General features: G+C 59.9%; 1 protein-coding gene across 1 annotated transcript; it reads right to left on the minus strand.

The window, feature by feature from the left end:
• Positions 1-1976: 1976 nt before the first annotated feature.
• NPDC1 (neural proliferation, differentiation and control 1) lies at positions 1977-27407 on the minus strand. Its single transcript, XM_049832791.1, is given in 9 exon segments — positions 1977-3767; positions 4651-4747; positions 4866-4987; positions 4990-5182; positions 5632-5698; positions 5824-5988; positions 6131-6238; positions 13000-13143; positions 27248-27407. Coding segments are annotated over 9 exon segments (1068 nt in total). The 5' UTR covers positions 27342-27407; the 3' UTR covers positions 1977-3689.
• Between the last annotated feature and the right edge of the window lie 169 nt (positions 27408-27576).

Below are 27576 nucleotides of genomic sequence, written 5' to 3' on the forward strand. Positions count from 1 at the left end.
GGGGATGTGGAGGGAGTCAGTGGGGTTTCTCGGTGTGTGCTCCCCCCATACATTTCAATGGGGCGATTTTGGGGGGGCTGTGTGAGGTGCCCGGTTATTGTGCTCCAATGGCCGAGGCTTGGCCGTCTGTCTCATTTGGGGCAGAGCCTCCTGCCTGCTCTGGGAGGAGGAAGGATGCATCCTTCCGTCACCCCCACGGCTGCAGCCTGCTCATGCTCCAGGCTTTGGGCCCGGCTCTGTGGTCTGTAATGCAGCCAGGGATGGGTGGGATTCCACTAGGAAAAAGGGAGCATAAAGAAATGGGTCTGTCCTCCCCGGCTCACTGAGATGGCAGCAGGCTGGGGGGGACAGAGATGCACATCCACTTGTCCTCCCTTTGCTTGAGCGTGCTGGTTTGGCAGTGGTTTGGCTTGGAGACAAGGTTTTAAGAGAGTGTATGATCACAGATGATGTTTATTCACCGTCAGCCCACCTTTTCTCCTGGTGCAGGTGATGGAGAAGCCACCGGGGCTGTGCTGGATCCCCCTGAGTTTCACGCCTAAGGCAATCACACCTTGGTGGGCTGCAGCCCTGCACGTGGTGGGTTGGGGCCCCCACAGTCAGAGGCCGGCCACAGTCTTCACCCCAGGTCCATGTGAGGAGGGCTGGGCAGTGGGTTCAGCTTCAGAAGCCTCATCCCTGGGAGGAACGCCAAACTCCTCCGTGGCACTGCAGTTTGCTTGGCTGCAGCTGGCCTGGGCAGGCAGGATGGTGGACTGGTGCTTCCAAAGCCAGCTGAGCTGAAAGTCCTGGAGGACATTTTGGTCCAGTTCTGTCCCCTCATAAAAAGGCCTCTGCATTACTGAGCCCGGGCTGTAATTTGGCTATTGCCCACATCACCGCAGTGCCCTGAACACACCAGCTGCTCCTCCCTGCTGTTTTACAGCTGGGGAAACTGAGGCACAGATAGGCTAGGGCTGAGCAGCCCCACACCCAGCCCTGGGCTGTCCCAGGCTGTCTGCGGCACAGATGTGGTGTCCCAGGACAAATGGCTCTTCTGTGGCTGGACTGGACATGCGGTGGGCACACGGCTTCCTAGGGGACACAGGTCTCCTGCTACCACGGTGCCCTGAGCGAGGGCATCTTCCCAGGAGGAGCAGCCGGGTTTTACTCAAAGCTAGAGATTCCTAAAAAACCTGGGCATGCTCTGAGAGGCTGCTGGGCTCTGAGAGCAAAGGAAGGATAAATTTGGGAACCTCAGAGATGGGGGTGCAAAGCTGGGTTTCCCCAGGTGAGCCTTCGGCTGGTCCCAGGTGATTTGGGGTGCGATGCTGCCCACCCGACGTTGCACCTGGAGACCCCAGGGCTGCCCACGAGCGGGGCTGAGGGAAGCATTCCCGATGGTGCCCGGGCGCTTTGGTGGTGAGTCAGCACCCACCTCCAGGCTGCCGAAACCAGGAGGAGATGAGATTGTATCAGCCTGATGGGGGGCTGACGTGATCAAAGGGCTGGGAGAGGAGCTCAAGCTCCACACAATGGGGGGACAGGATAGCCCTTATCTGCCCCTGCCGAGGTGTGAAGGGCCCGGCCCTGGGGGCCAGGGGCGATGGGGGGGGGGCACTGGGTGCTGCGGGGGGGGGGGGGGGGAGGCACTGGGTGCTGCAGGGCTGGGTGCGGGCAGGCACAGCCGGGGGTGGGGGGGTGGGGCTCCCACCCAACCCTTCGGTGGGGAAACCTCTCCTGGCAAATATTGAAAAGCAAGAAAATAAACTCTGGTTCTTGCTGGGTTTGGGAAAAACCCTTGGGAAGGTTTGGAGGATGCTCCAGCTGCAGGAGCAGGACAGCTGCTCTCGCTGTTCCCTGGGGAAGGTTTTGGGATGGGAGACCCACAGCATCCTCCCTCCCTTTCCCCTCATCCCAACCCACTCCTGAGAGGAGCACCCTGAGCTGAGGGCCCTGCAGCAGGGAGCTGGCCCCACACCACACACTCGCATGAGTCTCAAACATGTCGTTTAATAAAATCTCCTTTTAAAAGAACTACAATCCATACAACAACGAGGGGTGCAGGGAGAAGGGCAAGAGCCCTATGGGTAGGGGAGCAGGGTGTGGGGAAAGGGTCTGTGCAGTGACAGCCTCTGCCAGCCACCCCGCCGGGGATGGTCCCACACCACCACCGCTCACTGGCACAGCCCTGCCACTGCTGCCTGCCCTGCCAGTGCCTGCCTGCACATGCAACAGCTCCTGAGCGTGCAATGGCTCCCGTGTGTGCAACAGCTCCTGTCTGTGCAAGAGGCCACCCCCATGCAAGACACGACCTGCGTGCAACAGGTTACCCGTGGCCATGGTGGTCCACACCAGGGTCTGGACATGAAGCCACATCTGTGAAAAGCAACGCAAAACCCATCCTGGGCCTTCTGCTGGAGGGGTCACATCCAATGCACCAGGGACGTTTTGGGGAACAGCGCTGGGCTCCAAGCAAGAACGTGTCAGTGGGGGCTGGTGAGGCTGGACACAGACACAGGCAGCAGAGGGGTACAGGGGGTCTCTGGAGCCCAGGAGGTGCCCGGGATGGAGCAGCAGAGACTGTCCCCTTCCACAGAGGGATGCCCAGAGAGAGCGCCAGGCTGGGCTCTGTGCAGAGAAGCAGCACAGCAAAGCCATTGTGCAAAGCCACCGTGCCTTGGCTACCCCTCCCAGCCCCCCCAAGCCTCCCCCAGTCTCGGTCCATCCTCCCCCATGGTCACACAGGCTTAAAACCAAAACCCTGAACCATTTTTCTGAGCTTTCACCCCATGGAGGCCCGGGGTGAGAGCCCAGCTGGCACCCAGGGCTGCCACAAGCAAATCCTCTGCCTCTGCTGGCACAGCCCAGCATGGGGTCCCAGGCCACAGCAGCGCTGGGACTGTCTGTGCCCCAGGACTTCTGAGGACCAGCACCCCTAGAAGAGGATGGAGCTGGTGCAGGGGGCCAGGGCAGAGCCTCTACTCCCAGCCCGGCCACAGAACAGGGTGGCATCTGAAGGTGCATCCCGGGGAGCAATGCCAGTGCCTGCCCGAGCCTGCTCCTGCTCCTGCTTTTGGCTCCTGGAGTGGGATCCTGCTGCCAGAGGCTGCCTGGCCTGGGGAGGAGGGCGCAGGCCAGGCACCAGAGGCTTCAGCGATGCCATCTGCTCCAGGGAAAGTCTCCATCCCTGGCAGAGGGGGTTTGAGCAGGCTGGCAGCCCCGACGCCTTCCCCTGCAGACACGAGTGTGTCTGGACACCCCTGGACCATATCCCACCCTCTGACACCCCCCCCTCCAGCCCTTTCCCAGCTGCTGTCACATCAGCCCAGCCGCAGCCAGGGCAGCAGCCCCCTCCTCAAAGCCAAATGCAAAGAGACAGCATTGTACCCCCACCAGGTTCTGTGCCAAGGCAGCAGCTGCCCCCCCCCCCCCCCGGGGGCTGGCGTGTCCCGGAGAGCAGCTTGTGAAGGGCAAGGCAGGGACGCGATCACAGCAGCAAAGAGGACAAGGACGCTGGAAACGGGGGCGATCCCCCCCCTCCCGTAGCTGTTAGTGGGTGTTTATTGGGCAGGCGTCGAACAGTCTGGCAGAGCGGGCTCCGTGCCCCTTCACCTGGCTGCGGGTGCCCCTCCGGCGCGGCCGCCCCGCCGAGCTTCGGCGTTGGGCGTACAGTCCGTAGCAAGCTCAGGCAGAGGAGAGGAGGGGTGTTACTGGTGCGACTTGGGGTTGGAGGGGTGTAAGGAGGAGTCGTCAAACAGCGGGTTCCTCACTTCCATTTCTCCGGTCTGCAGCAACAGGAGGGAGCGGGATGGGGGGAAGGAAAATGCAGGAGGTCAGAAACCAGCTGGGGTTTGATCCACCCTGTCCCAAGGGGTTTGGGTCTGAACCCTAGCCCAGCAGGGAGGAGTGATGATGGGGGAGATCTAGCGGTGACACACCAGGACCCTGCCATCACCCCTGGAAAGGCGCTGCCTCCCTGCCAGGAGCAGTCCCATGGTCCCGGATGGGATGGGACCCCACAGCCTGGCTGGCAGGAATGGGGTTCCTTGCCCAGACTGCCTGCCTGCCATCAAGTGCCCTTTAATGGGCCTGTAAAAACCTAATGATGATCCTTAATCTGGGCCCTGATGGCTGGGCTCTGCAGCCATTACCATGTGAAAGGCTCCTTTTGGGTCTCTTTGTGCTCTTTGTACCCAGGGCTGTTAGGAGCTGCCCTTCCCCGGGGTCTCCTGGCAGCCAGGAAAGTCCCCCCTGGCTTTGAGTGGTCACAGGTCCCCGGTCCAGGCACTGGGGAGGCACCAGGATGAGCCCCCCCGGTCCCGGTGCCCAGGAGCTTGAGGTGACCATGTCCCTGGCACTGCAGGGATGGCGGGTTGGGTCTGCCAACGGCTGTTCCAGCTCTTTACTCCCAGGGCCATAGGGCAGTGCTCCCCAGTGAAAAGCCCTGTGCTCGGGGACCCATGCCAGGGCACCCACTCCTGCCCACTGGAGAACTCCAGTGGGACCTGGCCAGGGCACATGGGGGAAGCAGAAAGGTTGGACCATCTCAGGGTTTGATGAAGGACGTGTTGAAAAGGCTCCTAGAGAGGAACTGCACATCCCAGGCATGTGTCGGATCCCACCCTGCATGCACAGGGTCTCCCCCCAGCCACCCTGCACCCACCATACCGGAGCCAGCCCGGGGCACTCATACACGGTGAAGTCTCCATCCTCATTCTCCTCGTCAGATGACGCTGAGTCCGGCAGCTTGGGCTCCTCTTTATGTCTGGGGGGAGAGGATGCAGAAAGGGGGTGAAGCCCAGGGGGACGATTAACAGCACCCCAGTTAATGGCAGGGCATGGACCAGTGACTGGGTCTGCTGTCTGCTCCTGGGGCTGCTTACTTCTCCATGGAGAGCATCTGCTGCTTTTGGTGCTGGTAGTGGTACATCTGGGCATTCTGAGCCAGTGTCTTGTCCCCGGGCTGTGGAGAGAGCAAGGACAGGCATTGAGACCAAGCTCCAGAGAGCCCCCAGCCTGGCTGGTGGGTGTTCCCCGCTGTATTGGAAGCCCCTCAAGCAGAGAACATGCCTGGCCTGAGCGCCAAACACCCCAGAAGGGATGTGGGTGCCTTACCGAGATCTTGTCATAGGGTAGGGGGCTGGCTGCTCGCTGTGCTGAGTAGTCTGCTTTCTGTGCCAGCCTGACCTCCTTCTGCAGCCTGCAAGCGGAGAGAAGAGTGGTTGGCAGGAGCCACTAGAGCAGATGACTCCATACGGGAGCCAGTGACCCCCAGAAGGGCTCAGTCCTCCCACCCACACCCCTGCTCCCTGCAATGGCACCCCCGATGGGTGGCATCCCCAGGCACAGCCATCTCCATCCCGCAGGGCCTAGGCACCAGGCACTGACATGCCTGGGATGCCAGCACCCAGGGCCACAGCAAGGGCCAAACTAGGTGCCACCCGCTCCCAGGAGCCTGTGCCTGGCACAGGGGTGTCCCACTGCTGTCCTCCAGCCCCAACAGGCAGATGCCATACCTGCAGGGGGACTGGCAAGGGCAGCTATTGCATCTCCTCCAAACCCCCCCAAACGCCCAGGAAGCATAGGAACAAGCTCCCTCAGGCACAAGGACAGTGAGGCACTGGCTGGCACCAGCAGTGCCTGGCTCACCTGCACCAGCAGACTGCAGCCACGATCAGCGCCGAGATCCCAGCCACTGTGCACACCATGATCAGCCCTGCAGAGGTGGAGTGGGACACCGAAGGCCAGTGGGTGAGCCTCGCGGCACAGTGCCACCAGACCACGCTCTCCTGGCCGGGACGTGAAACCCCCTCCTATGAACCGCCTGCCCCCAGGTCTCACCGAGCACCATGTCATCATTTGAAGGTATGGGGGACACCTCCACCGGGTACTTCTGGACTGCAGTGGTGGTAGAGGTGGGGAGGGTGGTGGCTGCCTCCTGCTGCAGAAGCCCCTCTCTCAGCCTGCTAGCCATGCGCTGTCTGCCACTGGCAGGGACCAGGGTGGCTGTGGGAAAAGGCAGAGCCGTGAGCAGAGCAGTGCCCAGGCAGCTCTGGAGGGCAAACCAGCCTGGGGTGCAGCGTCTGGCTGCCATGGGGTCCCCGGCACCACTGCAGAGAGTGGTGGGAGCGAGGGAGCAGACACTTACTCCTGGGCTTGCCATCCTGCAGTGGGTGGGAGTGAGGAGCCTCTTGCCTGGCCAGCACATCCACCAGAAAATCGATTTTTTCATCCAAGCTGGGAATGGATGTCCGCCCTGTGCCAGGAGAGAGTGGGCATGAGATGGGCACCCCGGGATGCGGCTGCATGCCCAGCCCCAGGGCTGGACCCAGCATCCCCCTGAGAAGGGGCTCACATCCCAGCATGAGCAAATGCGGGTTGTTTGGAGTCTAAACCCACTCGGATGCAGCCCTCTGGCACACCTGTGGTCCCAAAGCTGAGACCAGGGATCTGTATGTGTCCCTGCCACTTTTGGGATGCTTTTCACCCCACAAATGCTGGAGGCTGCAGGAGCAACAGTGGCCTCAGCCACCCCCATGCCAGAGCCAGTGGATCCTACAGAGCCCTATAGGAGCAGGCAGGCTGCCAGCACCTGCTGCTCAGGAGCTGCCCCATGTCCCCACACCTGGGGCCATACAATGGCCCTGAGCGAGGAGGGACACAAGCTGCACCAGGAGAGACACCCCACAGCTGTCCTGCTGCTGCAAGGTGCTAGGGGCAGCTCTGGCAGGGTGAATCACAGACCCGCTGCAGACAGCGAGGCTGATTCAAGAGCAGGCAAGGGACACTTGAACACTGGTTTTTCATCCCAAATTGTCTCATACAGCCCAGGGGGATGGAACCACTGCAGACCAGGGCTCATCTGGGGCTGTCCAGGAGCTGGTGGGAACCCTCACTCCAGCTGAGGGGCCAGTCTCTGCCCACCACCTGGCAGGATGCAGCCCCTTTGGGGGAGGAGGTTGGGGTCCCCCAGGCAGCAAGGGCCACCAGGTATCCCCAGGGGTTGGCTGGACATTTCATGTGTGGCTGCCCCAGCTCATGACCTAGCAAGGTGCACACCAGGGACCCACAATGGGCTGCGTGCCCCTGTGGCATGGGGCACGGGCAGGACCCCCACCCTGGCCTGGGGGTGCCCACCCATGGAGTGACAGCATGGAGCAGGAGTGGAGCTTCTGTCCTCAGGCTTGCCAAACAGTGAGCTCACCACTCTGCTTTTAACAGGATTAAACTCAACTTCAAAGGCAGGAGACATCGCTGTCCCCATCCCTGCTCCCTCTGACCCAGCACTGCCATATTCAGGCTGTCCCCAGTGGGAAGCCCTGGAGGGTAAATCGAGACATACAAAGGCGAGGTGGTACTGGCAGCTTGGTTCCCGGATAATTCAAGGTTATAACAATTACAGCTCCTCTGTCCCCGCTCCCAGTGTTTGGAAATAAAACCCAGTTCCCTCTGGAGCTGGGCACAAAGGCCACTCAGCTGCCCCGTGACTCAGAGCCACACAAGCCAAACACCAGTTTAAAAGGGGGACACTCTTGCTTTAAACAAGTACACAAAGAGCCACTGTCCCCTGTGTCCCCAAACTGACCCCCAGCCTCCCATCCTTGGCAGGAGCTGGAACATTCCATAAGCCCCAGGTTTCCCCAGCTCTTTGCACTCTTGTTTCCATCCCCAAAGTGATTTGCAAAGCAGCGCCACAGCCACGTGGTGCCAGGTTTGGGGCTGTGCCACCAGTGCCGAGCCCAACGGGTGAATGCCATGGTGCCAAGGTGCTGGCATGGGGCCAGGCTCTCCTGATGGGCAGGGGAGCTGGTATGGGATTGAGGGTGACAGCTCTGTGCTCTGTGGGGACAGCCCTGTGCCCAGAAGGGGACAGCCTGGTGTGTCATGGGGACAGCCCTGCGCCCAGTTTGGGGACATCCTGGTGCCCAGGATGGGAACAGCCTGGCTCTAGATCCCCACTGCGCTCATGGAAAGGCCTGTCCCCATTCCCAGCTAGGGGATTGCCATGCCCATGTGTGTCACTGTCGGGCCTGGGAGAACTGGGCTGCGTTGGTGTTCCCAGCCCAGCCCTGCCCTGACACCCCTTGGCCTTAGGCAGCTGCAGCTGCAACAGCCAACACTTCAGGAGGATGAATGTGACATGGCTGGAAAAGGAAAAAAAAAACACCTGGAAAACCAGCAAAAGCAGCTCCCAGGTCACTCTGAGCCTCCCGCTGTGTGAAGCAGCATAAGGAAAACCAAGGCAGTTGTGCCATTTGTGGTTTCTGGCATTGCCACCAGTGCCTGGGCTGTGCTGCTCACCTGGGCTAACCAGCTTTATTGCCAAATTCCCTTTCAGCAGCTAAAAATCCCTGCATCCCTGTTTTGTTCAGCAGCTGAGATTTCCCCTGGTGATGCCACATCCGCCACCCCACAATGTCAGCGGGGCAGAAGCAGCCTGGCACCAATGGCCGGTTCCTGCTGGGGGTGCCCAAAACACCATGGTGAAATGCCAGCCTAGGGCTGCTCCCCAGGGAACAGAGAGCGGGGGCTGAGCCCCAGTTCCTGCCTGGCTGCCCCATACCCTGGCTCTTGCTGCAAGAGGAGCAGAGATGGGGGCGCTTCCAGCGGCCCTCCCAGCCCTGCTTCAGCGATTTGGGCGTGCTGGGCAGGCACAGCGTGCACGCAGGGTATGCACAAGGCACAAGGGGCATGCACAGGAGGGACGCAGGGCTTGCCCAGGGCACGGCTGCCCTCTCATGGTAGGTCCCACCACCTGCCTGCAGCAGGGAGGGCACGGCCAGGCTGGCACACAGCAGCCCAGCCCAGGCGCTCTCCCCCCCACCCCTCCTTGGGGCTTTCCCCTTCCCAGAGTCTCCAGGGTTCAACCCTGGGATGCACACAGGGGTCTCGCCAGTTACCGTGACAGGTTTGGGGACAGCAGGGAGTGGAGAAGGGACACGTGTGGCTTCAGCCCCGGGCAGAGGAAACCTGATGTTGACAGTGTCCACAGGAGGGCATAAAATTCCTACAAATCCATTTATTTCTATGGTCCTGCCCCAGGATGATGGATGCCCTCTTGGCTGCTGGCAGCACAGCAAGCCGGGAGGGGAGAACTCCCAGGTTCACAAACCAGGACCCCCTTTTCCCTCCACTTCCCAAAGTGCTTCTCGCAGCCTGGTGGAGCTCAGCCCTGGCTCCGTGCTGGTGGGGTCAAGCGGGAGCAGGGATGGGACCCACCAGCCCAGACCACATCATGCAAACCAGTCACAGCACATTCAAATGGCATACAGAACCATGGTGCTGGCAGCATTTTGGGGGCCCAGACCCCTGCGCAGGCAGCGCCAGCGAGGTACAGGCAGCCAGCTGCGCATCCAGCCAAAGCAGCTGCAGGATGCACCACATCATGAGGTCCAGCGCATCCCATCTCACCTCCATGCTGGTGCTGCACCAGGTATGCTGAGACACCCACGCACGCTGTCACCAAAGGAACACACCGCTCACGTGCATCACCCTCCTGAGACCCCCAAAATGCTGCTTTTCACCCCAAAAAGCTGCTCTTGGCGCCTGCCTGCATGGGTACACCAAGGGAGAGGAGCCCAGGCTTCTGCCCACACTCCTGTCAGGAGCTGCAACCAATCGTGGGGACGGTGCAGTGGCGGTAGCTGGGATCCCGGGATTGGCGTCATCAGTAATCACAAGCAGCTCAAGGATGCGTAACCCTTTAAAGGGTTACGCATCCTTGAGCTGTGGCAGCTTCCCCTGTTTGCATTGCATCCTCCCCCAAATGCAGCTATCGCAGCCCCTCTGCATCCTCACAGGCTCTCATGGTTGCACCGGACAGCTAGGTGCTGCTGCCAGACTGGCAGGATGTGAAAGCACCCGTGGAAAAAATTGGTGCCTCCCTGGCAAAAGGAGCTGGGCATCCTCAGGATGCTACTTCTCCCCTGCATGCTAAAACAGATGATTTGGGAGGGGATTCCCTCCCCCCCGCCCCCCGTACCCACACTTTTGCTGCCAGAAGGTGGTGGCATTGCTTGAGATAACAGGATGCGGCTGGGGAGAGACCCTGGGATAGTCTCTATCCTCCCAGCATCCTCCGAGGATGCTGCCGCTGTCCTGCATCTCCCTGACAAAGTCGGGATAGGACACTACCACGGTCCCAGAGAAGCTGGGAGAGGATGCTACGGTGATCCCACATCTCTCTGCCAAAGCCTGGTGAGGATGCTACCGCGGCTGCATCTCCCTTCCGAAGGCAGAACAGAGCAGGGTTGCTATGGAGATGCCAGCGCATGTGCAGCCCTTCTGAGAGGGGAATTTACCCCCAGTACTTCACATTAAAAAACCCCACAAACAACTGTTAAAGCTGTTCAGTACCTGTGGATGTGGAGCCCATGGCAGGGGGCATCTGCCCGTCAGACCCTTGCTCGCTGCTGAATGCGAAACCTGGACCCCATCCCTGTGCCATCTCATCCTCCCCCAGCCATCACTCCCATTTCAGTGCAGCCCGGCCCCTCTGCCCAAGAGTGAAAGGGCTGCGCAGAGCCAGGGCCCCACTTTGGGGGTCTCCCCTCTGATTTAAGGGGTGATCCTCCTGCCAGGAGTCTGACGGCATGAAGGGTAGGATGGGCTCTGGCATCCCCCATGTGCCCACCTGCTCCAAAGCACAGGCTGCACCCTGGCAGGCCCCCGAACATGCCCAAGACACAGGAACCAGAACACAAAGAGCCCCTCCCCAAAAACCAGAGGACTCCTCCATGCTCAGGTGCAGGGGGAGCTGCCTCTCTGGGACCTGCCACGGTTTGGTGAACCAGTGCTTTTCCTCCCTGCCTGCACCACTTGGTGTGAGATGAGCCACCCTGTGTGTTTTCAGGAACTCCCCAGGCCTTGGGGTGTGGGCAAAGGGCTGTGCCGGTGGGGATGCTGCTGCTGCGCCAGCAGGGATGCCACCTGGCAAGCACCAGCTCAGTCCTACGCCAGGGCTGGGCAATGCTGTGGGCTACCCACCACTGGCAGAAGCCAGGCTCCAGGAGGGACCGTGGGCTCTGCCCACCATGAAAAAATTAGTCCTGCCTTAGCAAGAGGGTTTTGGGGGCATCAGGAGCGAAAAGCAGGCAGGGAAGGGCAGGCTGGAGGAAGATGCTGATGCACTTTGCAGCAGGCATGGAGGTGGTTCAGAGGCACTCGAGAGCCCCCACCCTGCACCCAGGTAGTCCCCAGCGAAACGCAACGGCGTGCAAGGGCACAGCCAGGTCCTGGCTCCTTCCCCACACACAGAGGCCACTCCACTTTAGTTAAAGAAAAATAATTGGGTGGAGCTGTAATTAGTCTTAATTTGCCTGCTTGTTGAATCTGCAAGAAAAGCCATGGTGTGGGGGGCACAGAAACAGCTCTGCTTACAGCTTTCCAAGCCACATGAAAAGTTGAGGGTCACCCTAAAAACCCCATGCCCAGCCCCTGGCATCAGCTGTGCAGCCGACCCAGGGTGCAGGTGCTGTGGCTGCACCAGGAGCACCCTCCATGCACCATAGCAGCAGGTGGGAGAGCACTGTGCCGGGTGGCACAGGTGATCATGGGCTGCTGCCCCAGGGATGCTCTGCTCATCTCTCTGCCCACCGGCACAGCGCAGCCACCCAGGCTGCCACAGCCCCACAGCTCCCCTGAGAAAGGAGCAGGGGAATAACACCCAGTGCAGCCCTCGGTGCCCTTGTGCACAGCTGGGCAGGGTTCCTACCTGTCACTGCTGACTCCAGCCCTCCCAGCATAGAAGTTGGGAATCACCAGAGGAGGAGACAGCAGCCCCAAACCACAGCCCAACATCTCAAACCGATGGGAACCAGGTATTGAAATCCCAAACACTGGCATGGCTCAGCCCTGGGATGGGTGAGGTGGCGAGCACCTGTTTGCCTTGGCCACGGGGTTTGCACAAGTCACAGCTCTGTGCACCAAAAGCTGCTACCCTGCTCCTGCAAAGCCTCGGGCTCTGCACGCCCACTTCCTCTCCTCCGAAAAGTTCCCACCCCAAAGCAGCCAGGCAGACTCTGGAGCACCCTGGCAGCCATCCAGGCCCCCTCCTGTCCCTGGGCTTCCGGGCAACCCTGGGTGCTGGCAGGGTCCAGCGGCACACACAGTCACCAGCATGGCTGCATGAGGATGCAGAAGTAGTGGAGTCGGGTCTGTGCGCTCCCCGCCAGCCCCAAAACCACCACGTAACTGCTGTGAGCCAGGGCTTGGGGTGAGAGGAGGCAGAGCTGCCATCCCCACGGAGATACGGCTGTGTCCTAGTTTCAGCTGGGATAGAGTTAACAGTCTTCCTAGTAGCTGGTATGGTGCTATGTTTTGAGTTCAGTATGCGAAGAATGTTGATAACACTGATGTTTGCAGTTCTTGCTAAGTAGTGTTTAGACTAAAGTCAAGGATTTTTCAGCTTCTCATGCCCAGCCAGCGAGAAAGCTGGAGGGGCACAAGAAGATGGCACAGGACACAGCCAGGGCAGCTGACCCAAACTGGCCAACGGGGTATGCCATACCATGTGACGTCCCATTTAGTATAGGAACTGGGGGGAGTGGGGGTGGGGGAATCATTGCTCGGGAACTAGCTGGGTGTCTGTCGGCGGGTGATGAGCAATTGCCCTGTGCATCATTTGTACATTCCAATCCTTTCATTATTGCTGTTGTCATTTTATTAGTGTTATCATTATCATTATTAGCTTCTTTTCTGTTCTGTTAAACCGTTCTTATCTCAACCCGTGGGTTTTGCTTCTTTTTCCCGATTTTCTCCCCCATCCCACTGGATGGGGGGGAGTGAGTGAGCGGCTGCATGGTGCTTAGTTGCTGGCTGGGGTTAAACCATGACAGGCTGCCATAGAGAGGAGAAGTCAGAGGACAGGGAGCACGGGTTCTGCTGGAGTGGGGGGCTGCCCCAAGGCATGGGAACCTCGTGGAGCTGCAGATGTGTGGGGCAGGTTTGCAGGCAGGTTTGCAAGCAGGGCAGGGCAGGGGGCTGCAGAAGGAGCTGCTGCAGGGTGGGTGCACCTACCGCTGGATGAGAGCTGCTTCTGGATGCATCGCCCATGGTTGTCCTCCCGGAAGGGAGGCAGGCAGGGGCCACAGGTGCCTGACCCGGGTGGGCAGAACTCCCGGCGCTGCAGGGCACAGTCCAGGCTCCGGGGACACGATGCTGCTGTGGGGACAGTAGAAAACAGATCAGGAGGAGGAGAGGGGTCAAACGCTCCTCTGGGTCTGTCCATGGCCTCTTGGCATGGGACCCAGCTCCGTCCTGGCCCCACCTGCAGACAGCAGGTCCCACCGCAATTAATGGGTATGGATGTGCTTCACTGGAGCTGCCTCTCAGCCCCCCTTTGCCCCCTTCATTGCCCTCCAGCTGACGGTGCCGAAGGACAGAACTGCCTTTGCTGCAGTGGTTTCTCTTGCGGGCAGGGTTTTCTCAGCAGCTGCAATTAGGGTTGGCTCAACTCTGTGCCGGGCGCAGCAGCCTGGGGGGATTAGCTCGGGGCTGGGGACAGAGACCACTGTGCCCACAGGAGCCAGGTTGGCTACCTGGGGACGGCGTGGGGCTTGGTCAGGCATCTGGTGGAGAACTAATGCTTAATGGGAAAATAATCGGGTGTTTAAGCACAGAAATAGGACTCAGCCACCTGCTTGGCCTGCCCCAGGCTTGCTCTCAAGGCCGTTTTGTTTAAAGATCACAAAAAAGCCCAAACACGTGGCTGCTCAGGGGCAGAAGGAGCTTTTGGCACTGTGCAGCCCCAGGGGTGGGGACTTGCCACATCCTCATGGGGCACTGGGGGGGATAACACTGGAGTCTCCCGCCTGTGGCATTGTGGAATAATTACTGGAGGTGACTTATTGATATGTCCCCCTCTTAAGAGAAGGTAAACCTCCAAGGTGGAATGCAGTGGATATGCAAGGAATCTGTTTCAAAATAATTCCCTAAGCAACAGAACCTGCAACCTTAGATGTTAGTAACACCAGGGGAGCTTGGTATGCTGACCCTAAGGGAAGCAACACAGAGGGTGGAGCGGAGTGGAAACACCGTGGCCAGGCTCTGTGATATCACCACAGGGATGGGAACTGGATGGCACTATGGAGCTGATAAACTGCATAGTTGTTACCCTCAGCCAGCCCTGAACCAGCAGTTCTTCATTTTCTGTCAAAATCATGTCCTCTGGGTGAACTTTGCTCATTATAATCTCATTATTAATACCAAAACACACCTCCATCCCAAAGACTACCCACCTTCAAGGTGTGACCACCCCTCACTGAGCATGTGCTCTTAATTTTTCTAGCTTATACCTTTAAAAGTACAGCGAGGGGATTTTATACCAATCATAATAAAGCTATGTATGACTAGAGTGACTCAAGCTCCACCTAAAAATAAGACAGTAGTATAAAATGGCTTAAGAGAGGAGGAACGTTAGGGAAGATACCATCGTGGACAAGTCGGGAGGACATTGCTGACTTCTGGGATCAGGCGACGGGCTGAACCTCTCTTCCCCCCCATAGGGACATGAGATTCGAACCCTCAGTTATACCGAGTGCTTCCCTGGGAAACTCAGAAATCTCTACAGAGTTATTCCAGAATTTAATGTGTTTGTTGTCAGCTGTATTATTCATATTCTTGGTACTTGCACGTGCTTTGCAGACAGTGTATTTATCGCTGGCAACCCAAAAGAATCTGCACTTCTGTTGCTTTAATAAACTATACTATTTATTAATCTAGCCATGAGAGTTCTCACTGAATGCGACCATACTTCTTGAGACTGGCCACGTTAGTTCATTGAACACGACCAGACTGAAAGTACATTGCACTATTTGTGCATCCGTAATCAAGGTAGTTCAATATATTGAACATGACCAGACTTACAGTGTCAAATTGGGCATCACTCAGAATCTAAGCCTAGCTGCCCCCAGCCCCTCTGATATCTGAGGACAAGCTGGAACGCAAGGGGGTTTATTTTCTGCCAAATTTCCTTACCCTTTAATGCAACAGCAATGGACCCATGGAAACATGTCCCCTAAAAAGGACGCTGGTGAAAGCTCTTTACTGGTGGGAGGAAGCCACTCTGATGGGGGTCACCTGGCACTTGCAGCCACCCAGCACCATGAGACTCCAGTGGAACCCTCGGAGCCACCTCAGGATAGTGGGACAGGCAAGGTGGGGAGCAGCCCAGAGTCAGTGCCCAGCAACTGGTTAAATAAACCCCAGCCTGGAATATATAAAAGATTGTTATCTCTGTTTGAGGAACGAGTTGTGCTTGCTCAGCTGACTTGGGCTGGGAGTAGGAGCAAGACAGGTAGGCACTGATCTAATTAAGCTCCCCATGTGTAATCAATTGGTGGTTAGCAAGCAGATACCACCGCGTGGGCACCCTGCAGTGTGAAGGGTTCTATGGGGACTTTGCCACTCTCTAAGCCCACCACAAAGCCCAGCGGCTGCTTCCTGGCTGGGCTGCTGAGAATGGGCACCTCCATGCCAGGCTGGGTGCCAGGGACTGAGCAGCCCCCATGCCTGCACTCAGGAGTCATGTCTGACCATTGCCACACTGGGGGGCTGCCACCCACCCAGCCCTCCCTGCCCCAGCCTTACACACACACGTGCCCAGGGTGGCTGGTACCACTCTGCCCAGTGCTCCAGCAGACAGGTGGTGGAGTCCAGCTCCTGTTTCAGGGTGTACCTGACCCTCCCCACCACCCCTCAGCTTACCCAGCCCTGGCACAGCACTGTGGCCATGGGTCCTCCTTCCCACACACCCACCCCAAGGTGGGTGCTGGGGCTGGCACAGCATGTATGTCCGATTTCCACCCCAACAGTGACCGTGCCATGGCCATGCCACCTACCTGCACCAGTGCCAGCTTGCAGGTGGCAGCTCCCCAGCCTTGCCTCTGCTCCTGTGGTGCTGCTGTTGAGTCTGGGAGAATTTGGGATCTCCACAGCCCAACCATGCCCCCTGCTTCACATCAGTACAGCCCAGGATGGCCAGTCCCACTGGCTGCTGGGATGGGAGGGACAGCCTGGCCATGGGTGGGATGGCAATGAGGGACTCAGGCTGGTCCCAGGGGACAGGGGCACAGTGGGGCAAACCAGCTGTAAGACGAAGTGAGAGGAGCATGCAATAACATGGAGTCGGAAGCCAGTGCCAGCCACGGCACAGCTGGGACTAACTGTCCAGATGTGCCAGGGGAGTCTGGAGGAGGGGGATGCTCCATCCAACTGCTGTCACCATGGCTGCTGCCGTGCAAACCTCCCATGCAGCTGGGCAGCGAGCCCAGCCCAACCAGAGGTAACCCGTTAAACCGGGCTTTGGGCTGGGACAAGCCACCAGTGCTGGAGAAGGCAGGGTGGCTCCCTGCAGGCAGAAATACAGGCAGGAGCTGAGCCCAAGGCCAGCAGGCGAGCAGGACACTGTGCAGCCAGCACAGAAAGACAAACAGCTGGTGAGCATGAGCTGGGGACGTGTGTGAGCAGAACAGCCCCATACACAGGAGGAAACGCTGGCACACGAGCTCCAAGCTATGTGCATGCACTCATGGCCCCCAGATGGGTGATCCAGGTGGGGAAGCTCAGCACAACACCCATAGCCCTGAGGACCCACCCCAGGGAGAACTGTGCCAGGCATCCGGGGCAGGCCCCGAGGCAAGCAGAGCACCTGCAATGGGGCGTGCCCGCTGCACCCCTCTGAATGCCATAGGGTCTGGCAGTGTCTCACCATGGCTGGGCAGGGCACGAAGCTGCTGATAGTCATGGCCCCGGGTGAAGTGTTTTTTTGATACTTGTGCCAAAACATGCAGGTGAAAAAAAACAAACCCAATAACACCAGGGAGGATGTCCGGGTGGCTGGGAACTGCCCCTGCTGTGTCACTGCCACAGATAGAGAGATAAAAGTTAACGTAAGAGGATAATTAATTAGCGCTGAGCACTGGTCTGAGTGCTAACCAACGCCCATCTCCTGGCTGACAGGGCCCCGGTGCCAGCGGCATGAGCTGGCAGAGCCCAATGGGCATTAGCTACAGTGGATGAGCGGGCACGGAGCTCACGCCTGCCTGCCGCGTGCAGCCTGCCTGGCAGCCACAGGGGTCTGGCCCTGCATGGCAGCAAGACATGGCCCCTGGCAGGGGATGGTCACTGAGCCAGGGCACGGGGCCACACCAGGCATGGGGAGATATTGGGGTGCCTGGGGAACAGGGGTGCATGTCTCTGCTCCCATGTTGAGCCTCTGCACGCTGGTGCACGGCTGCAGCTGAGGGATGACTATAGCTGAGGGCATGGCAGATGGCCAGCAGCGGCAGCAGCCTGGGCCCCGCAGCGGCACAGTGTCTGCCAGCTCCACTCCAAGGTCACTTCTCCTCCTCCAGCCGGGTGATGTGGGACCTGCTGTGGAACCTGCCTGCAGCCTGCCTGCGCTCCCAGCGCTCCTCCTGTGAGTTGGCACCCTCTGGGGCTCTCCTCCTGCCTCTGCAAATTGTTCCTGGCTCTGAAGGGCTGGAGCCGGCCCCGGGCAGGCAGGTGGGCAGGCATGCTGCTCCACACCACACCCCAGGTCCCAAGGTCTTGCTTCCCCCTGCCCCACAGGCTCCCTGGGGCAGGGGCAGTGGTCCTGTCCAGCAGCAGGCAGGAGCAGGGGGGCTGAGACACCCGAATGCCCCAGCTCCACTCCCCCCATGCCCAGGGACAGGGCCCCCGGGGTGAGCAAACGGTCACCACCTTGACTGCCAGTGGCCACAATAATATAGCAAAAGCTGGGCTGCGTGCTTGGGGTCGCCCGGGCAGGTGCCCCAGCCCTGGCACTGCTCCTGCTGCACACACCGACCACGGGTGACACTCACCGACAGCGGGTGACACACACCGACTGCAGGACAGACACGATGCTAGCGGCCTTGAGCCCTGCCAGGCTCCCTGACCCAGTTGCATCCTCCTGCCCCTGCTGCTTCTTGCACCTGAAAGCAGGTGGAGAGCAGACGGGCTTCAGGCACGGCCGTACCCCCAGGAGTGATCCCCTTCCCCGGGTGCAGCTGCTGGCACCACGGCCCCAGCCAGCATGGCTCTGCCACCACTCTGGCAGGCCCCACAGGAGCTCTGCTGCTGCCTGCAGCCACTCACGTCACTACTGTGCTCCTGCCCCCGAAAATGCAGCAGACAGAGACCCCTCCCGCGCACGGAGGCAGCAGAGCAGGCTTCTCTGCAAACAGTAACCCTGGCCCACCGGGAGCAGGGGGACGTTGGCCACATCACGCAGCTCCTGGGGATGGAGGCTGCGGCACGGTCACACAGCCTGGCTCCCCCCGCCACCCCCTCCTGCAGCAGCACCGGTGGCGCGTGCCGGCCCACTGGAGAGCACTTTGCAGCTGAAAGTGCTTGTTTGCTTTTTGCTTTGGCAGGTTTCTTCAGGCAAAGGCCACGTGCCACCGGGCTTCCCGTCCCCAAGGCCACCGGGGCTCATGTCCCAGCTTCCAGCTTTTCTGGTTCAGCTGGGCGGGTGCCAAGGTCTGGCCCAGCTGATAAAGCACAGTGGCAGAGACTGTCCCCAGTGCGGCTTACGTCACGGCCAAGGGACAGTGCCAGCAGGCCTGCGCCACAGGCTGGGAGAGAGGGGGCCTGCAGGGCGCCCCCCCAGCAGCATCCCCCCTGCCTGCCCTGCCTGCACAGCAAACACCTCAGCTGCACTGTGCTCCCACCAAGAGGACAGTCCTGCTGGCAGCATCCCCACTCAGGAATGACAGAAAATGCCACCACGGGCAGTCACCCGGGTGGAAATGCCACTGCTGGCTGCTTTCGAGCCAACGGCCCCGGCAGGGGCTGCAGGGAGGGTTGCCTGCGCCGGAGCCCTGGTGTACAGGCCGTACAGGCAGTGTGGTGTGCACCCGGTGCTGGGAAGAGATGGAGCCAGTGCGGGGTGGGCACGGGCCTGGGGAGGCAGTGGGGCTGCATGGCAGAGGAGATGGGAGCCATGCTGAGGGCAGCTGCCTGCTGCAGCCCTGAGGCCATCACGATGGGCTCCCAGAGCCTTGTCCCCCTCCAGGTTCAATGCCAAGGGGGAAGTGGAGGGCCAGGAGGGGCTGAGCCAAGCTTCCCCAGAGGTGGGGGGATGCCAAACCCCCAGCAACCCCAAACACTTCACCTCCCCAACTGCCAGTGTTACCCCAGAGCCTGCTCCCACTGTAAAGCAGACCCCATTTACAAACACCCCAAAATCTCAGGCTGCTCCTGCGATCTGGGGCTGGGGGAGGGGGGAACACCAGGCAGCCTCCTCCTGCCAGGCCAAGGGAGCAGGATTTTGTGTCATTGCCACTCAAACCCCTTAACTGGCCAGAAAAATGCCTGTTCCCTGCCGTGACAACCTGCCTGGTGCACCAAGGGAAGAGGAGCTGGATTGATGGAGGCTGCAGGAAGGGGAGATGGCACCTGGATGCATGGAAACAGGTCCAGCAAAACTGCAGCTCCAGACCCCAGCAGGGACCAGGCAAGGCTGGAAGGCAGCAGAGGACATGACCACCCTGCCTGTGGCAGGTAAGGGTGGCACTGAGCCAAATGAGACACCCCTGGTCCCCCAGCCCAGCCATCCCTGGGCACTGCTGGCTCCGGCCCCAGCTCACTGTCTCCTTCCAGCTGCTCAGGGCAGCTCCAGCCCCACAGAGGCTGTGCTGTGACTGGGAGGGTGACATGCTGCATCCCCTACTGTGCTGGCATGACCCTGCAGTGCCAGGCCTATCTCCAGCCACAAGAGCTTTGCCTCAGGTATTCAGGAAGAGAAGAAATAATTAAAAAAAAAAAAAAAAAGAAAAGAAAAAAGAAAACCAGATGCCATATGCCATTTCCTCAGTGCTGCCTGCCCAAACCTGCCACTGGGTCTGCATCACTGGCCCTGGCTCGGCTGGGTGTGCGCCCACCCATACTGGGGACCCCAGGGTGTCCCTGATGCCAGCCCATGCCAAAAAGCACCTTGCTGCTCTTCACAGCTCGAACCACCCACTTTCAGTCTTGTTTATCAGGTTTTGCTCAAGCAAATACCAACAGGCTTAGTACCTGCCCAGAGCCCACTGGGGCTGGGGAAGGGGTTGGGTTTTTTAAATTCCTTTTTTACTAGCTGGGCTCTGAGATTTGGTACATCATGACAGGTGAAACAGCCAGTGGTCAGGGCCATGGTGAAGAGCACCGCCGCAAGCAGGCTGGCAGGGCTGGCCCCATGCAGGCACGGTGTGCTAACATTGGGTGCGCAGCGTGGTGGCTCCACCAGTGAGGGGGACCCCTCCTCGCATCCCCACGGTGCTCTGGGACACCGCAATGGGCAGCGTAGCACAGTGCTGGACCCTTGCTGTGCCAGCATCACAGGGGATGGGCAGCCCTGACTCCACTGCCGTGCCTGCACTGGGGCGGGCTGTGCCCTACAGTGCAGGGCATTTTACAGCTCTGCTCCAAGCACAGATCCACCTGAAGCCCTGAGCAGCCTCGAGGGAAGGATTCGGGTCCAGCTCTCTCCTCCCAGCACTGATCAGGCACCAACTGATCAGTGGGGCCCCGTCTGCCAGGGCGTCCGCCTGCCCAGTGAGCCATGGCAAAGTAGAGCCATGACCACCAGTGAGCTCTCCCTGCAGACCAATTGCTGCTGGCAGGGAGGTGGAAGAGGGCAGTCCATCTCCCCCTGCCAAGCACCCAAGGAGCTGCCTGGCCAAGGGCCAGCACAGCCACGCCAGCACAGCTCAGCCATCTGTGAGCAGCCACACGCTCCTGCATGCTCCCACTGCTGAGCTGGAAATAAAACCCTGGAGCAGCAGCTCCCCAGCAAAGCACCTCTGCGCCCACTGGGGCCAGATGCTCTTTGGCAAAGCCAAAGCCCTCCCACACCTCACTGCCTTCCCACACTGCCAGAGACATTTTCCAGCCTTCGGTAAAGATGCACCAAATCAGCATGATTTTGCTGATTAAACACCCTCAGGCAGCTCAGAAGCAGCAGTGGCAGCAGCAGCACAGGCAGCTTCACTCAGGGTGGGGAGTCCATCCATCCTGCCCCCACTATCTGTCCTGTGCTTGGCACCAGCCTAGGTGCTCCCACCAGCCCATCACCCTGAAATGGGGGTTTGGGGACACAGCCACTTATCAGCAGGTGCCAGGGGCTACAGGGGCCGACCTTTATGGCTTCCCAACGGCTCACAAGTGTGGCAGGCAGCCTGCATCCCCGCAGACATGCAAGGTGAGAGGTAGGCGGAAAAGCAGGGGCTGCCTGACCTCACTCCACTTGGGCTGTGCCCACAGCTGCACCTATGCTGACTCAGCTGCCACCGGTGATAAAGACCTGAGGGACATTGTGCCCTGCTGGGGCAGAGAGCCCAGAAACTGGGGGGGCCCCCATGAGCTGAGAAAATGGGGGGCCGCATCCCAGGGCTCCTGGAAAAGGGCTGTGGACGGTGCCAAAACAGATGGACCCAGAGATTTCTTCTGGGTTTTATCCTCCGCAAGAGGCAGCCTGCTCAGGGAAACCTCCTCTCCAGCCAGGAAGCCAAGAATTATGGCCGCAGGATGGGTTGTGTTGCCAGCAGCTCACCGGGGCCACCCCCTCTCCCGGCTTAGTGGGTGGCTGGGAAATAATCCCCAACAGATGTGAGACGATGAGCTCCCCGAGGCAGAGCTGCTCCTTCAGCATGCAAGAGCCACGGGTTCCCCAGGAGCGCTCCTCTGCAGACCCCCAGCTGAGCCCAGACAGCACCCATGGGTGCTATGGCTGCAAAGCAAGAGCAGCGGCTTCCCCACCTTTTGCCCTCCACCTCTGCCACTGTCTCATTTCTACAGGAAGGGAACAGGGGTCAGGAGCCTGGGGGACCCCTGTGCCACAATGAGCCAGGGTCCCCGCCAGCACACCAGCTGACATGTCACCTCTCATGCCACCCACCTGGAGCGGTGAGCCCCCCCCACCAAAGAGCAAACCTTCCTCCCGCAAAGGCCTTTCCCGCCTCCATCTGTGCAGGAGAGACCCCAGCAACGCACCACGGCGTGCACTGGTTAGGGCAGGCAGCTGCCAGATCGAGGTGCTCCGGGACAGGAAGAGGCAGAGACTGACTGGGACCTGCTCTGCCTGCGCTTCCTTCCTCCAATTCAAAGTGCACTCCAGGTACTTAATGGACAGTTTTTTCCCGTTGCAATTATTGTTAGCTCACAAAGTGGCTAATTACAGGCCTGCTGCCGCCATTCGGTGCTCTGGTCACCCCACGGCAGCAGCAGTCGGTAAAGCCGAGGCAAGGCCATAGAGGTGGGGGACACAGAAGAGAGATGTCCCAGCACTGGCAGCAGCACTGGGGCCATGCCCTGGGGTTTTGGGGTCAGCCGGCCTGGGGGAGCCACTGCACCCATCGGGGACCAGACCCAGAGCTCCCTGGGGGGATGAAGCACCAGGGCACTGTGTTTATGGGATTAATGCAGGGATGGGACCAAGGGCAGCTCCTGTCCCCAGTGCCCAGGGACCCAGTGCCTTGCACGTAGGGTAAGGCCACCCTGTCACCCCCCTCCTGTCCCTGGCACCCCCATCACCCCATCAACCCTCTTGTCCCCAGCACCCCCCCATCCACCTTACTGTTCCCAGTGCCCCCCCCATGCTATCAGCCCTCATTTCCCCATCACACCAGCAACCCCATGACCCCTCCTGTCCCCATTGTCCCTGCCACACTGTCACCCCTCCTGTCCCTGGCACAGCCGCTACCCTTGTCACCCCTTACTATCTCTAACATCCCCATCACCCCTCTAGTCCCCAGCACCATCAACTTCCCTGTCCCCAGTGCCCCTATCATACTGTCACCCCTCCTGTCCTCAGCATCCGCATAACCCCTCCTGCTCCCAGCGCTCCCCCGTAAGCATGTGGCAGAGATAAGCAGATTACCTCCCTTAATACCTCCATGGCCCAGAAGAGCCGTTTCATGCAAATGTCCCAGACTCATCTTCCCCTTTGCACTGCGGTAAGGACCCAGGTGCCCCTGGGGATCAAGGGGTCCCTGGGGAGGGGAGTGGCTCTGCAGGGCCATGGCAGCCCCAGGGAGGCCCCTCCGGGCAGTGCAGCCCCAGGGTCAGGCCAGGGTCCCACTCCAGACCCTCGAGACTGCCTGTGGACCCCAAACCCGTGCTCAGAGCTGCCAGGGAAACTGCGGATCCGAAAGGCCTGACCCTGCACAGCGTAACCACAACATCTCCCAGGCTCCAGGACCATGGTCTCCCCACCCCAAATGCCAGCTCTCCCCACACTGGCACCCACAAGGCATGGCTGGGGCGCACATGGGTTTGTGGGTCCCCAGCAAGCTGCAGCGAAAGGAGAGGAGGGACTTTCACCGTGTCTCTTCCATAAACCATAAACTTTTCCTTGATGCTGACAATGTCAGGAATTGGGATCATGGAGATAGGGGGCCTCTTCCCAGCTGTTCCCCGTCCCCAGGCCTGCGGATGGAGCCCTGCCTAGGTCCCTGGTGCAGGTACTAGCCCATGGAGCCCCGCGGGATGCTCATGCACCACGTCCCCAGCTCCTGCCACACCTCGCTTACCCATGAGGGCTCATTTCTCACAGTGGAAGCCAGCCCAGCAAACGTAACCCCAGAGAACATGGCAGAAAGATTATCTCCTAGAATAAAATCACACAGAAAATTAAACTTGGGAGCAACATGCAGCTCTCAGGGAAGCGGCACCCCAGTTGCCGTGCGGGAAACACGGTCCGCACCGGCGTGGCAGAGGACACCCTGATGTGCAGCCACGTGGGGGTTCAAAGGGACAGCGTGGCTGCATGCTGCTGAGCAGGACCATTGCCTAGCATTGCCACCACTACCAGGGGGACTCAGATGACCTTCTCTGTGTCTCAGGAAAAAGCTGGGGCTGGAAATATCTGCTTTCTGCAGACCAACCTGTGCGATGTTGGGGGGCTTGGAGGCCACCCCCTGCTTACCCACTGGGCAGAGCCCTGGGAAGCTCAGCAGGGCAGCCAGTCCCTTACAAGTGCCACGGGCGCAGCACCGGGCACCACTGTGATGCTCCCAAGAGGGGCTTGGAGCTGCCCCAGCTTCAGCATTCAGGATTATGGTCCCTGGGGACAGCTTACTGCATCTCAACCCCACCACAGCTCCCTCCCCAGCGTGGTGATTGCAAAGCAAGCAAATTAAAAGCCAAGAGATGGACAATCCACTGTAGGCTGAGCCGTAAGGACTTAGAGGATGGCTTCTGCCTTACCATGCCCAGCTCTGGACCCTGAGAAATCCCTGTACCACTGGAGAGCTGGAGCAGCCACTATCAGCACCAGTATCCATGCTCCCACCCACATCCCTGAGGAGCAGCATGAGGAGGAAAGGCAGCGGAGCCAGCAGTTTACATGTGGCCAAATGGGTCACTTGGACTACAAAGGACCACTCATTTTTTGCTGAACAGCTTCTCCAGTCGTTTCTGATGCAAAGTGCTGGCTGTGGCAGCAGGGCCGGGGTTTTCAGGCTTATTAAAAAAAGAGGTTCTTGCCCGTCATCCCGCTTGGAAAATCTTTTTTTGTTTATAATAATAATAATCATAGATTAAATTTGGCAACCAAATTACTCAAGAAGGGGTGAGAAGTCCAACTTTCACTAATGCTCCAGGAAATGCAGCCAGAAAACAGGCAAGAAAGTGTTTCTGCCTGCAGCTGGGTGCACTGGATAGACACATGGGGAAAAAACACAACTAAGGAGTACCAGCCAAAACTAAACCACCGCTGTACCACCTCCAAAGCCAGCTGCTGCCCTTCCTCCATCTTGGATGAGGCGCTCAGCAAGATGAGGATGTCACTGTGCTATGTGCTGCTGCATCCCAGGAGATGGCATCTATTGGAGGGGCCTCTGGGTTGCAGCGCCAGCAGATGAAGGTGGGGAGGAGATGCCAGCCCCCATTTGAAGAAGTTTTGCTGAAGCCACAGAGGCAGAAGGACGTGGGTATGGTGGTCCAGGACCTTCTCCCCCATCTCTCTCCTTGTCAGGAGGCAGCTTCACCAGCACACCCTGGAGCAGGAGCTCTGGAGCATCAGAGAAAGCTGAGCTCTGCCCATCTGCCCAGGAAGGGAAATTATAGAACGGGAAGAAGCTGACGTTTCCCCTGCCCTGCTGCACTCAGGGAGGAAGGCTGCAGAGACAGGATAGTGACTCCTGTCCCTACCCAGCATGCCAGGGATGCTACTTCGGGCACCCCAGCCATCCTAGCCATCCCCAGGGGGAACCAGCCCAGAGCTCCCCACTGCCACATGCTACGCAAACCCGACCTCCTGGTAGTGGGATGCTGCCGTCGGCATTTCCAGGTGGTGTGACGATGACATGATAGCAAACAGCGCAAAGAAACTGTCCCCAGCTTTTGCTTGCAGGAAAGAGGTTGAGCCAGCCATCCCAAGCCCACGTGTGCCAAGAGCGTGTGATAACCCAGCTGCTGGAGCAGGCTGCTGCCAGCGGAGCGAGGCCCCTTGCGCTTGCCTTGTCTCCGGCAGCCCCCCGGGACAGGGAAGGGGAGGGGAAAGGGAAACTCTCCTACTACCCCCCTGTGACAGCCCACAGGCACAGTCACCCTCAGCAGCCCCTCGTGCGGTCCCTCCCAAGCGGCACTGCCTGGCCAGTTTATGCCACCCCAATCCCTTAAATTCAGAGGCAGCGGAGATTATGCCGGATTGCCAGTGCCTGCATCAGAGCCACCCGGATCTCCTTCCCCCCATTGCAGCCTGCATCACTGGCACCCCCGGCTGGGCCACCCTGCCCTCGACACGTGGGAAGAGGGAGAGCACAGGAGCATCCCCACCTCCGCCTCCAGCATGGAAAGACCCGGATGTTTTGAACTGTGGGGAGATTTAAACAAAATATTGCACCCTCTTGCCCTCCCTCAGAGCAGGCAGTAGCACAGTGAGGCTGCACAGTCCCTGGCTGACGGCAGGCTGCCTGCCCGGTGTCCGCAGAGCCAGAGCAGGGAGAACAATATTGGATCTGCAAACAATGCTGGGAGCAAGGAGGCACTCCCCGACTCCTGCAGCCAGTGAGGCGGAAAGCACCCGCCCGGAGACACACCGTCCTGCAGGCAGGGACACCGCACCTCCCTGCCGGTGTGACCAGCTGGCGTGGGCAGAGGCGGGCAGCCCCCAGGTTTCCCCACAGGCAGGAATGCTCAGGGCCGGCTGGGGTTTTTGGAGAGGTGATGTTTATGCCCATCGTGGCCCCATGCACACCAGCAGTGGGCACAGAGCAAGGGGACACGGTGCATGTCCAGTGCCAGACCCAGCAGGAGGGGAAATGCACTAACCTAGACCCCAAAACTAAAAAACCAGACCAGAACCAAAACCTAAACCCCCCAAACAACCCTTAAGAAAACAGAAAGAAGGCCAAAACCAGTGCTGCTGGGAGGGAAATGAAAGCCACACATTTTTTCTGCCCTGGGAGAAAGGGGAAACGCCTCTGTCAACTGATTCAGCCCCGTGGTGCGATGCTGCTGCTGCTGCTCCCCTCAAGGGAGCAAGGCCAGGCAGGTGAGCAACCAGGGCGCTGCCGGCCTGGGTCTTCCTGGGATGGCTCGGTCACCACAGCAGCTTTATCTGAGTATTTTTTTGTTTGTTTTGGTGTTTTTTAATTTTTTTTCCCCGATAAAGGTGCTTTGTGAGGGCCACCGCATAGGGCCGCTCTCACAGGTCCATGCTCTCTCCCCGTTCCAGGATCAGGCCCTATATCTGTGGGTACCTCCCGCCACCCCACACTGCTGCTGGGGACCAGTCCTGTGCTAATGCCACCCACTGCCAGGGCCCCTGCCTGCAGCAGCGGGCAGGAGGATGATGGCAAGGCAGGAGGGCAATGGCACGGTGCTGCCCGTCCCTGGGGAGAGCAGAGGGACCTGGCCAGGAGCTGGGTGGGGTGGGAGAAACCCCGTGGGGCTGCGGAGAGGGCAGCCTACAGGCCGTTTCCCACCTTGCTTTCAGGCCGTGGGGATACGTGGACCATGCTACCCGGGGGGAAAGGATGCTGAGCGGTTCCTAAGCCACGGCAGCTTTTCTGTCCCTGTACCCCATCCCCCCCCATCTCCGCGGGACGCTGGGTGGGGTGGGCACAGGAGCAGCGGTGCAGGGAAGGACCCGCTGCCTCCTCCCAGGGGCCCGAGCACCCACGGATGCTGAGCTCACGTAGGGGTGGGGATGGGGGCGGCGAGGGACGGACAACCGCACCGGGCTCACCGTGGGAGGGCCCACGCGGGTCCCTTGGGAAGGGGACACAGACACAGAGCAGAGGGGCGGAGGGGAGCGACACGGAGATGCACTCACCGGCACGGGCGAGGCGCAGGCGGCAGGCCCCGAGGGCGGCGAGCAGCAGCAGCAACGCTCCGCGGCGGGCGGCAGCGCCCCGGGCCGCCACCATCCTCCACCGACACGGGCGGGCGTGGGGGCCGCGGCGGCTGCGGGCGGCGGCGGGAGCGGCGGGAGGGGCGGGGCGCGGCGGCGGGCGGGGCCCGCCCCCCGCCAGGGCCCGCCCCCTCCCCGCCGGGCCCCGCCCCTCCTGCAGCAATCGCGGCTGGGCCGCTGGAGCCTTCATCCCTGCCAGCATCTCAGTCCACCTCTCCACGCACCTCCCCCCTCCATGGGGTTCGGGGTGT

Source organism: Accipiter gentilis, chromosome 29, assembly GCF_929443795.1.
Source record: "Accipiter gentilis chromosome 29, bAccGen1.1, whole genome shotgun sequence".
Taxonomy (NCBI): Eukaryota; Metazoa; Chordata; class Aves; order Accipitriformes; family Accipitridae; genus Astur; species Astur gentilis.